The sequence below is a fragment of the Equus quagga genome, chromosome 17 (genome assembly GCF_021613505.1).
Source record: "Equus quagga isolate Etosha38 chromosome 17, UCLA_HA_Equagga_1.0, whole genome shotgun sequence".
In the NCBI taxonomy this organism is placed as follows: Eukaryota; Metazoa; Chordata; class Mammalia; order Perissodactyla; family Equidae; genus Equus; species Equus quagga.
In genome coordinates, this window is record NC_060283.1 from 24,875,725 (window position 1) to 24,889,249 (window position 13,525).

The 13,525-nt window shown below is 58.8% G+C and overlaps 1 protein-coding gene across 1 annotated transcript in view; it reads right to left on the minus strand.

The window, feature by feature from the left end:
• Positions 1–13,525, minus strand: part of ALX4 (ALX homeobox 4) — a 45,490-nt gene continuing 31,965 nt past the window's right edge. Inside the window, exons 3-4 of the mRNA XM_046643018.1 lie at positions 7,045–7,173; positions 1–4,417 (exon numbers count right to left, since the gene is read on the minus strand). Coding sequence (XP_046498974.1) covers positions 4,088–4,417; positions 7,045–7,173 — 459 coding nt within the window. The 3' untranslated portion in view covers positions 1–4,087. The remainder of the gene's footprint in view (positions 4,418–7,044; positions 7,174–13,525) is intronic.

A 13,525-nucleotide genomic window follows, 5' to 3' on the forward strand; every position in this document is an offset into this window, starting at 1 on the left:
CCCCCAAAAGGATGTAAGTGCAATAACTTACTTAAAAAGTCAGGAACGTCTCCTTTTAATATTTCGCTATAATGTCGTTACATGGTGGTATAGGCCGTAAAACTTTACAGAACCGACCTGAATTTTTTTATACATTTTTCTGAATTTTTAATGTATTTTTAATATATATTTTTAATATTCCACCCCAGGCCATTAAGCTAAAGGAAAAGTTGCGTTTATACAGGGTTAAAATATCTTACAGTGGGGAACAGTCCGTACTGGCCGAGGTTCGTGCTCCGTCGGCTGTCTTCAACCCCTGCGCACCCCAACGGACTCTTAGACTCTGAAAACTGTCCTTCAAAATCAGTAGTATAAAGACCTAGCTCCACGGACGTAAGTGAGGGGGGAGAAGGGAGAGGGCAAGATTAGGTCACGGCGTGTTCTCTGGAATTCTTTCTTCCCTACAGCATCCTAATGAAGTGTCAGTGTGACTTTGAAAAGCAAGGTTTTGTTGTCTTCTCCTTTCCCTCTTTTATGGTCGTGGATTATTCTCCTGGGGCCCAGGTTGCCATTCATCCTCCCCGAGCTGGACCAGTTTGCCTTTGCGCTTGACTGTTGTGCGCGGCAAGCAGCCCACAAAGCCCAGAGCATCTTGCAAGATGGTCTCCCGACAACCCAGCCCAGAGCGCGAATGGCGGCTCTGTAAGGAGGGTACATGGTAGTTTTCATGGAAAAGCTCCTCTTGTCCACCCAGCCGAAATGAGGGCAGAGGGGACACCACGGCTGGGCCCAGTGCGGCCACGGCAGTGTGTGCTGGGGACCCAACCCATGCCTGCTGCCCCCGCCCCCTTGCAGTGTCTTTGAACTAACCTGGCCGCCGTGCTCCCCACAGCTGGAGGCATGACGGTGAGAGCTGAGGATCAAGTATGGTTGAAAGGATTCAAGGGAAGTTACAGAGCCCGTGTTCTCTGTGTCGCTGAAGACTCGGAGACCAGCCTCTCCAGGCACCCCCAGAGCCTCTCCTCCCGTGCCCTGGGAGTGGTGATGGCATCTGAGGGCGGCAGCAGCACCTACGTGTGAGGCCTTGGCCGCCCAGACTCACTCCCAGCAGAGATCAGAGGCTCCCAGTGTTGGGGGCGCTGCCCGCGGGTCTGCCAGCCACCCATCCCTCCAGCTTCGCATCGCCGGCTCCTCTGAGACCTTAGGCAAAGAGCCAGAGGCACTCCTCACCTCCTTAGCTTATTCACTGAGCAGCGACCCACGGAGCAGGCCCATTCTCCTCTCCGCCTGCCTTCACGAGCCGCGGCTCCTGAGAAAGCCAGCCGGCCTGCCCGGAGGGGCCCCCAAGCTGGCTTTGTCATCACAGGAGCTGCTGGGGGACGCCTCCCGCCCTAGAGCGCAGAAGCCTGGGCCTAGCCACCCGACTGGGAGGGAACCAGAGAGACGGCTAAGGAGGGGGCTCCGTCAGGGAGCTGAGTGGCTGCGTGAGCTCGCCCCGTGCCTCTCTCAGCTTTGCCTCGGCTTGAACACGGCCCAGGGCAGTCCCCGTTCCACTGGGGCGGGGGTCTTCTCATCTCCGTTGTGAAGGGATTGGACCAACTGGAGGGTTTCCAGTCTCTCCCAGCTGGGCGATCTGTGATTCTCAGAGTGTTAGGCAGGACCCAGAGGTCTGGCACGGGGAGAGGACAGGCCTGGGGCTGGGTGGCTACCTGTGGGGGGATGAACAGGGACCTTTTGCACCGGCATTTTAATCGTAAACTCTGGGCTGTGCTGGTGGGACGGGCAGCCAGAGCCCCAATACCTTCTGCTATTAGAGGCCTTTTCTTCTCAAGCTTTTTGGTTGAAATCTGCCTGACTTAGCTAGCCCAGCCAGAAAGCAGACACACAGAGGAATGGAGCTCTGGGGGTCCCTTCCAGAAAAATCCACAGAGAGCCCTCCCTCTCTCCCCTCCTTCTCTGGAGTTCTACTTCTCTTTCTCTTTGTACCGATGCCCTCCGGCTGAGAACAGACCTGTGGTGAACATCCCTCTCGTGTCCTTCTGCAGCCACTAGGGCACTGATGGAGGACACGGGGGGCTGTCCCTAGCCTTCAGCAATGTCTTCCTTTCCCTTCCTGGATTCTGAGGAGTCGGAGTTATTTCAGCGAAGCTCAGAACTGGAAGAGACTTCCGAAGAGCCGGGCCAAGACCCTCCAACATATGAAGCGCTTACAGCCAAGCCTCCAAGAGCATTTGATTCACTGTCTGAGACCCTTGCCACTTCTCGAAGATGGATTTGCGAGTGACGGTTCACAGAGGGGTGTGACTCTTATCAAGTGAGGCCCCAGCCTGGTCCCACCCCAGCCTGCTTTCCGGAGCAGACGAGGACAGTGGCAGAGCTGGAGGCCGCGACGCACCCCCAAACCTCCTGCAGCTCCAGGCAAGCACCTCAGTCTTCTCCGCCCAACCTGAGCGGCCGCCCTGTGGCCAGGCCCTGGCCTGGCGCACCCGGCCCTCCTTGCTGATAGGGTCAAGGGAGAAGGTGGAAGAGCCAAGCATTTCTCCCCAGGGCTGCCTGCTGGAAGGACCTCCCAGGGCTCTGAAAGGCCTGCCTCGGAAGACGGGTACCGTGGGCCACAAGCTGAGGTGGCAGCTTGGACCTGGTGCCAGAACCCAAGCTTCAGGTCTTAAGCGAGGCAGGCGTGGAGCCCCCCACGGAAGGAGGCCCTTCCTGCGGGCAGAGAAAACGGCTTCCCAAGGGCGTCCTGTCCCCACACCCGGGACGGAGCCTGTGACTGGAGTAGCTCGGCCCACAAGCCCTTCCAGAGGCTGGAGAGGGGCTGAGATTTCCGATCCCCCAGGGAAGGAGGGTGTCTGCCCCAAGCCTGGAGGCACATGGAGCCCCACCTGCGTGGAAGGCTCTGGGTGGTTCATGCTGCCCGGAGACGGCTGGGGAGGGCAGGCAGGCTGAGCAGCAGAAGGGCCCACCTGCCGTCTGGAGGCCAAGTGCGGGCACAGGACCTCTGGCAAATCCTGCACGCTGCTCCTGACCCTCCGCCGCCGTGACCCCAGGCCCTAGCTTGTATGTCTGAGGTGTACGTCCTTCCATGCTGGGCCACTGCTCAGCAGCCCCGGCAAGTGACCAGGGTGGGGTAAGGGAGGGACAAGCATCTCCAGATCCTCCTGGAAGGGCCTGACTGGATGGAGAACCAACTGACCAGACCTGCCCGGGGAGCCGTCACCCTGCCCATAGTGGGTGTCAGGGGGCGGAGAGCGGGAGTGTGCACACGTCCCCTGCCCCTACCCGGCCCTCCCTGCAGGCCTCTTCTCTCTAGAAGCTTTTCTTCTCCAGCACCGTGGGAACCGTGGGTGGTCTGTGTCCTCCCCCTGCGGTGTTTGCAAAGTCTCCGGGGTCCGAGGAAGTGGGAACATGTCCCCTGGGCACTGTCCACCCTCCTAGATGCCAGCATTGCTGGGTGACAGCAGGATTCTGTGGCTCTCCTCCTCTGCCCGCTCCCTCTGGGGGTATCCAGCACTGGGGACCGCCAGGACGGGGACTCCTCGCCACTCAGGGTGAAGGCGAGGCAGGTGCCTTGGGTCCCGGAGGTCGGATTCCACGGGCTTTTAGGAGAAGGAGGCGGGAGAGCAGGAGGCTGAGTCTGCAGGGCAGCCTGTCCCTCAGACACAGCCACCCACGGGCCTGGGGACCATGGACCGCACAGAGGAGGGCAGGCCGGTCGGCCGCACTGTTGCCGCTGCTGGGTCTGGATGGGAATCTGAACTTGACTCAACGGTCAAACCGGGCAGGGCAGAGGAGCGGAGTAGGGAGAAGGGGTCTTCAGCTTATAATGGATGCAAAGCTGCGAAACGGCCACCCGGCTTCCTCCATGGCCACTGGCCAGGAGCAGGGGTCCCGGCCTCAGGGCCAGCGAGGGCCAGGGTCGGCTGCCCCCTCCCTTCCTGCAGTGTGCGGGCCTCAGACTCGGGGCGGCTGAAAGTGCTGGGGTCAGGCCCCTGGCCCAGGCCAGGTTCCTAAGAGGGGCGTCGAGTGGGAGGCTGGGGGCCTGGAGAGCAGGGGCGCAGCCCGGCCCCGAGGTGGGAGGGCGCGGGGAGGGGGCGCAGGGGCTCTGTCATGTGGCCCAGGAGATGGCCGCGCTGTGTTCCTTGGCCTTCATGCGCAGGGCCGCGATGCTCGAGGTCTTGCGGTCCGGCTCGCCGTTAAGCTCGTAGCCGTTGAGCCCCGGGCTGAGGCCGGCGGCTCCGAACAGGCTGCCCATGTGCGTCTGGCCCACGTGACTGCCAGCCCCAGACACGCTCAGGAAGTCGGTGACGCCGCTGGCCCCAGAGCCAGGGGGGTGGGCGTGAGGGGACATGCAGGCGGGCACTGGGTCGCAGGGGACCACACAGGCTGGCACGGGCGAGGCGGCCCCGTTGTTGCCGATCCAGGATGGGTTCTGAATCTGGGGAGAGGGAAGGGAGAGATGTCACAGGCTGCCGGGGCTGGGGGCGGCACGTAAGGGGCTTCCCCGTCCCCTGGATGACCTCTCCCTGTGGCCGAGCCCGGGCTCCATGCTCCCTCTGGCTCCTCTGTTCCCAGGGCCAGGCTAACAGCAGAGAGAAATTCTGTTTTAAGGAGTGAACTTCAAACTTCATCCAGGATCCAGCAAAAGGGCTGCCCTTGGGGCATGACTAGGCAGCTGAGGACAGTCCCACCTCAGCTGGCTGGGTTCCTCATTCTAGACTCCACTGCAGACTTCGTCTCTCCATCCGTGGACTCCTTAAGGTCAGCCACTGTGTCTTCCTCACCTCTGGCTCCTCCCCAGCCTGGAGCATCCTGACCAGTGGGAGCTGACCTGAACTTGGAGACCTTTGGCCTTGGGAATATGGGCTCTGGGCTTGTAGGTTGTGGTGTGGAGAGGGTGGGGTGGGCAGTGGGGGCCTAAATCTCCCAGAAGCCAAGGTCCGTGGCTGAGGTGTCAGGGGCTGATGCCCTTGAGGCTTCAGAACTAACTCAGGACAGGAGGGGCTGCCTCAGGAGGCCGTGAGCGCCCAAGAGTGGATGGATGGATGGATGGATGGATGGATGGATGGATGGAGCCAGGCTGGGCGCCTGCATGCCTTGGGGGCATGGAGGATGCTCAGGCAGTGGGTGGGGGTTCAACTGGACATCTTCTCTTCCAGCTGTGAAGCTGTCATCTCTTTCCCCTCCCCAGCTTCCACCTCTGGACCCCACTTTCCTCTAAGCATTTATGAGGAGGAAGAACTGAGGACTCAGCCAAAAAGCCCTCTCTCCAAGAGTCCTGGGTGGAGGGCAGGGTGAGCGCGACGAGCTCGGAGGAGACTGAGCACCTCTCAGCTGTGTGCAGGGGATCCTCGGTGGCCCTCGGCAGCTTCTGCCGGCCTGTCCCCCACACAGTGTAATACACTTGGGGAAAGCACCTCAAAGCAGAGTGAGGAGGGAACTCTGCCCCAGATCCCACGGAGCGCTGTCATGGCAACAAGACCTGCTGGCAGATCGGCCTGCCACATCCCTTGGGTTGGTTGTGTTGGTGATGGGGAACTGGTTGGCCTTCCCCACCTCCTCTTTCAAGGGGTCTGGGGCACGTGCTGTGTGGAACTGCGGGTGAGAGGGAGATACCACCCTGTGCTGTGTCTCTCCCTGCAGCGCATGAGCTCAGGCAGCAGAGAGCAAGGCCAAGCAGCCAGGGCTGGAGGTCCACACTCCAGGGGCAAGAGGGAGGCTGGGTTTGGGGAAGGAGAGGGGTGAAAGGGATGAAGCAACGTAGCAAGCGTTGATGCAGATGGCGTGTGTGCATGAGACACCCCACATTCCTCAGCCGCACCCCTAGGCCTGGCCCCTGACCCCTTCTGCATGAGTCCTGGAGGGGGAGGGGCAGAGCTGGTCCAGGTGGGGCACCCAGGAACGATATGCTGGCACAGCCCTGGGACAGGGAGAAGTAAGGGAGGCTTAGGAAGAGTTTGAGAAGGATCGGGGGTGGGGGGAGGACGCAAGGGGGTGAAGGGGCACGTGGTTGTGTGATGGATGGAAACTAGACTATTGATGGCGAACACGATGCAGCCTATACAGAAGCCAAAATATAGTCACATGCATCTGAAATTTACACAATGTTATAAACCAAGGCGGCCTCAATAAAATAACAAAAAATAATAACTTTTCTTAAAAAAAATGGAGACTTAGGAAGGCCTGTGCCACTGACTTGCTGCTGGGGGCGCCAGGCTTGGAGTCGACGGCAGAGGCTGTGCCCGGATGAGGGCTGGGAGAGAGGAAATGGCCACCTCTGCCAGACGGGTTGAGGGGTGTCAGGAATGGACTTGGTCCAAAATACATCTCCCCAGCATTCTGGGTGCCTGACAGTATTCGCCTCACTTTTCGTCCCTTTGCATCTCTCTGAGAACTCAAATGCCACTGGAACAGGGCCCGGCTGACTGACCTCTAAGAAGATGCTCTGGGGGGATGGAAGGAGAAGACAGCCCGAAGCCTGGGGGCGCGGAGAGCAGGCAGGGCAAGCTTTTGGAAACCGTGTAATTCACAAAGTACTTTTGCGTTGTCTAATTGAGACCTCACAACAACCTTACCAAAGGACTGGGTGTGATAACACCCACTTTCCAGGGGACGAAACTGAGGCTCAGAGCGCTGTGACTTGCCTGAAGGGAGAAAGATCTGGAGTTGGGATGATGACCGAAGTCTTGGGACTCAGAACCCGTGTTCCTTCCAGCCCTGCCGCAAGGCCCCCAGGTGTCAGGACTCCCTCTCGTGGGAGACACCCCGACGGTTCCAGACGGCCGTCGGCCAGCGGGGCTGTGGTGCCCACAGCGGAAATGGCAACAGCAGCAGAGGAGAAGCGCCTCTCGCTGCCCGACCTTCCCTTCCCTAAGTCCAGCCACGCCGGGGTCAACGCTTGTGTCGCACAGAATCAGCTGGTATAAACAGACACACACCTGGGCTGGGCCTGAAGGGCGACTTGGGGCCATGAGTCCCAGCTCAGGCCCTGGCCCTCCTCCGCGGTGCCCATTCTTGGCTCTCGAGCGCCCGGGGCCGGAGCGGGCAGCTGGGGCAGGGACTTACCTGGGCGTAGTTCTCAGCACGCGTGAGGAGGGGCAGCTCGTAGGCGGTGGAGAAGTGGGTTCGAACCTGCTGCATCTGCCCGAAACGCTCCCTCTTCCTCCACTTGGCCCTCCGGTTCTGGAACCAGACCTGCAGGACAGAGCCGACGTCGCGGGGGTCAGGCCAGAGTCAGAGGCCTCGCCTTCAGCAGCGCAAGCCAGTCCCTCGAGCCCCGCCAGCAGGCCATGGGGCCACAGATAGGTGTCTGCTTCATCTTTATCCTCAAGAGCTTACGGTCTAGACGGAACGAGGCTGAGAGTCGGGAAGGCAGCTCACCCCCAACTAGCCGCGGCTGTGATCTTGGGCCTGGAACTTTCTTTTTGTAAGCCTCAGAATCTAGAGCAAGCAAGTGTCCCACACACAGGTGCACCACGTCACTGGTCGTCTTAGCCACCATGTAACTACCCCCGACATGGTGCAGCCCCATCGGCTGGGGGCCAGAGGCCTGTGGAAACCGGATCAAAGCTGTGAACGCTCTTCCAGAAAGTCCTTCTACTAGAGGGTCACACACACAATCTTGCCACATTTTTCCGAAACATTCCCGGCTCCCTGGGGCCTGTCCGTTGGCCCCGAGTCAGACTTCCTCCCTTCCTGAGCCCTTTCTGCAGCCCCTGTTGGAAGCAGCCCCCCAGCTCGGCACCCCCTGTGTCAAAGGTCCTCTGGGATAACAGGGCTTCCGCTGGGTGCCAGAGGCCGTCAGGGCGGGCTTTGTGGAGGGGGGGACGGAGCTGGCCTCCAGTGTCGGCTGGAGGCAGGAGAGCCCAGGGCTGACTTTACAAACAGCAGGGCACGTTCAGGAGGCCACGCTGCCCGGTTCGGGGGCACGGCGGGAGAAAGAGAATCACAGACGCAGGAGGCAGGTTGTGGGGGGCCTCCAAGGCCACGGGGAGGGGTCTGTCCTCGGCGCTGTCAGTGCAGGTGGCCCTGCGAAGTCTCGCACCCAAGACCGGCTGATGCTGAGGAATGGAAGCCTGTCTGTCACTCAGCATGCGGGGGAGGCGTTGGCTCGACCGGGACCTGACAGGGAGGGTGGTCTCTGAGCCAGGTGTGTGAGCCAGGCTCTTGGGTGGCGGCGGGCTGGGGGGCACTGGGTCCTTCTCCTTTGCAGGAACGTTTCTGGCAAGCTGAGAGCTCTCCCAAGCTCGCCTTAGGGTTGCCAGCCCTGCCCAGGACTTGGGACCTGGGTGGGGGGGATGGCAGCAGGGAAGTGGGGGAGAAGGAGTGAGGAGGGACCCCTTCCCAGCCAGGAATGGCTTCAGGCTGAGTCAGAGGCGGGCCGCGGAGCTCCTGCAGGGAGACTCCTGTCTGCTTGATGGACACCTGCCGGCGGACTCGGGTGCAGGCGGGCACACCGGAGCAGCGCACCGCCTGCAGCCTCGTGGCGGGGAGCACAGCACAGGGAACCTCGGCTGCAGAGCTGCAAGGAGCCGCGGCAGGCTCTTCCCGGGCCTGGGCACCTGGGGAGCCTCTTTCCTCGGGACGGTCCCGGCTCTCCGGGTGCCAACACTTCCCGTCCATCATAGTCAAGTGGCTGCAGAGCCAGAATCCAAGGAGAGTGGAAAGAGCTCTCCACTGAGCACCGAGCATCCTCAGAGGAGAGAGACGGAGCCGGGCGGGAGACACGGAAGGGCTCCCCACGGGGCAGCACAGAGGCTGCTCGGCCCATTCGGGCCTCAAGCGTAGCCGGGGACCGGAGCGCCCACTGGAGCGCCTGTACTGCCCATAGCCTCAGTGCCTGCATCTGGAAATGGGGCTAATATCTGCACTGACGTCCACACAGGGGTGGTGCTCGTAAAGCAGCAGCTGAGGTAATGAAAAATGCTGTCGCCGAGTCTTTAGAGAATTCACACTTATTTATTTATAGCTCCTGACCTTTCTGGCTGTCTTCTGCTGGAGGAAAGTAGTCAAAAAGGATGCGGTGTGTGTGTCACATGTTGGTGCAGGGAGGGTGGGGCTGCAGCTCTCTTCCCCCCTAGTCCCAAGTATATACGCATGTGTGCATGAGTGTACACACACACACACACGCATGCACACGCATGCACACGTGCCAGCCGAGTCCATATCCTCCTCTGGACTCTGGTATGGGAGAAGCTGTCTTCCTGTGTCGTTCGTCCCTGGAGACGGGCCCTCTCCTGGGCTGGGGGTCTCAGGCCCTGCCCCGCAGCCCCCCGGGGCCCCTTGTCCTCCGGGGGCTCCTGGGGTCCAGGCCCAGGCCACCCGTGGGGAGCCGAGGGCGGATCGGGTCTCCTCTCTGCACTGCTGAAACGGGATCCCCCTTTATCAGCAGCCCGGCCGGGGCCTGGGCAGGATGAGAGAACGAATCCGATGGCTTGTTTTCATTTCATGTTTAATTTCCTGCAGGCTTAGCTCAGTCTTTCCGCTCGCTCCTCAGCCTCCCAGGGTTTTCTGGGGGGGGGCGGGGAGCCGGGGGGAGGGGAGAAGCCCGCTGGAGGCTTCAAGATATATGGCTTCTCTCTTTCCTGGGGGGTGGGGAGAAGGCGAGAAGAAGTTTACGTGGGGGGTTTCCCTGAGTGTCTGGGCTCGGGTCCCCGGGTGGGGAATGGAGGCGGAGAGATGCTGGAGGAGGTGTCACACAGGGTCTGGATGGGCCAGAGGGACACAGAGCGAGCAGGGGGCCTACAATTGCGGGAGGAGCGTGTGGGGGGAGCAGGAATGTGGGGGGGCTGGAGCTGGGTGTGGGGGAGGAGGAGGCGGGGAGAGGGGAGCCCTGGGTTATCTAGGAAGATAGACGAGCCGGGGGTGGGGGGGTTGGGGGGGGCGGAGAGACAGCGCTGGCTTTGGGAAGGGGGTGGAAGAGGGTCAGGCTGGAGGATTTATTTGAGGGCTGAAGATGGAGATGGGAGGCAGCAGCCGCAGCCGCTGGGAGCAGAACTCTCGCCTCCTCCTCCGATTCCTGCCTTTCTGGTCTCAGCCCTGTGCCCGAGGCTGGAGCTGTCCTGCCCAGATGGAGGCTGGCACCAAGTTAGGCTCTCTGGTCTTCAATCTCCTCACGCATCAATCGGGGGCCGTGGCAGAGGGTGTCCTCGTGGGCCCCTCCTGTGCTCACCTTCTAGGGCCCTGAGGCTGGGAGCATCCGTCTCTTTCTGACCCCTGGAGCCTGGGGCTCTGAGAGCTCCCCTGAGATGCTCTGGGCCCCCAGGCCTGTCTCCACTGTGCAACCCCAGGGAGGAAAGCCGGCCGCGAGGGCCTGGGCTTCCAGCCTGCACGTTGCGCCGCAGGACCACCCCGCTCCCGGGCCCACCCTGGCCTGGGCCCGCTCAGCGCAGGCCTCTCCCCAAGGAACCAACCGTCTTGGCAGAGGCCTCACTAACCTAACCACAGCCCATCTGGGGCCAGGGCGGGGTGGCCCAGGGCGGGGAGGCCTCTGTCTTATTGTCTTCAGACACCAGCTGTGGAGATTGGAATCCCAGACAGCACAGAGAGGCCCCTGCAGCCCCCTGGAGTGGGGCCAAACCCCGGGCTTCCTCCCAGGAAAGGTCCATCTCGGGCCCCATCACCTCCTCCATCCCCACCACACTCTAGCCAGGCACCTGGCTTCCCACCAGCTGAGTGCGGGCCCTGAACAAACTCAGCAGAGGCAGGAGGGGGTTCCATCCCCACTTCCTCCACCTCCCGGGGCACTGCCAGGCTCACGGCTCAGCCCAGAAGTCTGACGCACATCAAGATCCCACCCACCCTGCTGCCTTGGACAGAGAAAAGGCTCAGAACAATCTGGCCTGTGTCCTGGTACAGCAAACTAAAGTAAAAGAAGCACTGGGCTGGAACCCAGGAGTCTCGGATTCCAGTGTCAGCACGGCCACTGAGTCACTGGTCCTGAGTTGCCTGATCACAGGCAATCCACTTCCCACCTCTGGACCTCCTCTTCCTCGTTATCAGATGAGAGGACCAGGTGATCCTTTCTAATATTAACATTCTGTAACTCTTTGAGCCTCCCTTTAGAAGATATGTAATAATACACCAGGGTTTCCCTTTTTGCCCTGGCTGCTAGGGAGCTCAGGGGTGAAATCAGTGCTCAGTGGCAACTATGATCCTAAGCCTAGATTCCTTTTTTTTTTTTTAAAGATTGGCACCTCAGCTAACGACTGTTGCCAATCTTCTTCTTTTTTTTTTACCCCCCTTGCTTTTTCTCCCCCAGTACCCCCAGTACATAGTTATATATTTTAGTTGTGGGTCCTTCTAGTTGTGGCATGTGGGACGCCGCCTCAACGTGGCCTGATGAGCGGTGCCATGTCTGCGCCCAGGATCCGAACCTGTGAAACCCTGGGCCGCCAAAGGCAGAGCATATGAACTTAACCACTCAGCCACAGGCCCGTCCCCTAAGCCTAGATTCTTGACATAATTACTTTCCCATTTCATGACATTATTCTTGTTCTTAGATGAAAATAATAAATCCTTAATTGTAGGCTGCCTCAATTCTCTTTTGGAAGTAGGCATAAAGGTGTGTGTGTGCTAGAACACACTATTTTAGCTGTATGGTGGTGACTGAAAAATACCAGACGTGCCCTAGTGTCATTCCACATTTTGGACTGGAAAGGCCATCCCTCTTTTGAAACTAAGTGAATTCTACTCCTGGGCACTCCCATCCATTTGTTAGAGAGCATGTATGCAACACACATATGCACACACATGTGTACACACACACGGAAAATGAACGGGTTGACCCCACACCGACACGGCAGCTACAGGAATGTCCCATGACCAGCCTCCAAATCCACTGGCTGGCGCCCACACTGGACTCTCGGGTTCCGGTCCAGACTCCAAGACACCTGAGGTCACACGGCTGGTCGTCCCGCCGCCAGTGAGAGAGTGGGTGTGGGAGGGCTTCCGGAATCCCAGGCAAGCCGGCTGCCCTGCCTTCCTTCCGCCAGCATTCACTAGGCACGGGAGAGGAACTGAACAGGCAGCCTGGCCTCGGCGACGGGATTGACCAGCATGACTGTTCAGAGTCACTTTGGGGCCCTGCAGTTTCTGGATGGCTCCGTATTTACTGAGAACTGCCCATCCTTTTTCACATTGGCCATTTAGATGGAAAAGTCCCTGGACCTGTTACAAAAGCCTCTGCCTCATGAACCAGAACATGGTGGAGACTGGTGGCCCTTTGCTTGACGCGTGAGAAGCACCCTGCCGAAGGTTCTTCCGTAAACTAACGCAATGGGGGGTGCCCTGGGGGCCTGGTGAGTGACGCGGGGCTCTTGGTCCTGGCACTGAGAGGCCCAGACTGCCGTACTGAGCTGTGCTGCTTTAAAAAAATCCGTGGACCAGCCCCGGTGGTATAGTGGTTAAGTTCAGTGTGCTCCACTTCGGCGGCCTGGGTTCGGATCACAGGTGCACACCTACATGGCTCACCTGCCAGGGGCCATGCTGTGGTGATGGCTCACATACAAAAAGAGGAAGATTGGCAGTAGATGTTAGCTCAGGGGGAATCTTCCTCAGAAAGAAAAAAATTCTTCTTTGCTCTCCTACTGGAGGGAGGAAAAACTGCTATATGACAGCACCACATTTGCTGTATCTAACACACTTTGGGTTGGAAACGCAACTGAGCATGACATTTATTTTGTGTTAAGCTGAAGCTTGAGCTCTAGTGCATGGATTTCATCACCTGTATTTTGGTTACTTGGAGATCTTGGCTTCCTTTCTGGGTCTTTCTTTCTTTTTTTTTTTTTTTTTGAGGAAGATTAGCCCTGAGCTAACATCTGCCGCCAATCTTCCTCTTTTTGCTGAGGAAGACTGGCCCTGAGCTAACAACTGTGCCCATCTTCCTCTACTTTATATGTGGGACGGTTGCCACAGCATGGCTTGACAAGCAGTGCCATGTCCACACCCACGATCTGAACCAGCAAACCCCGCGCTGCCAAAGCGGAACGTGCGAACTTAACTGCTGCGCCACCAGACCGGCCCCCATTTCTGGTTCTTTCTTTGCTGTAATTTCATGCAGGGAGGGGGGACACACCTCTCTGGACAAAGGAGTCAATCGGTCTACAAATATTTATGTTTTGCCCTGTTGCTCTGAGTTCGGCCTTCTCTAATTGGTAGGGATACAGTGATGAACAATGAGACAGTACCTGCCCTCAAGGGACTTACATTCTAGTGGGAGGAGACAAGATAATTTAAGCCAGTCATAGATTCTATAAAGAAGATAAAATAAGACAATGTGGTAGAAGGTGACCTGGTTTGGTTGTATTGTGTTGTGTTGGGTTGTGTTGAGCTGTGTTGAGTTGGGTTGGCTTGTGTCGTGTTGGGTTCTGTTGGGTCGTATTCAGTTGTGTTCGGTTCTGTTGTTTTGAATTGTGTTGGTGTGGATTACATTGAGTTGTGTTGAGCTGTGTTGGGTTGTATTGAGCTATGTTGCACTCTCTTGTTTGGGTTCTGTTAGGTTGTGTTGAGTTGAGTTTTGTTGCATTGTATTGGGTTGTGTTGAGTT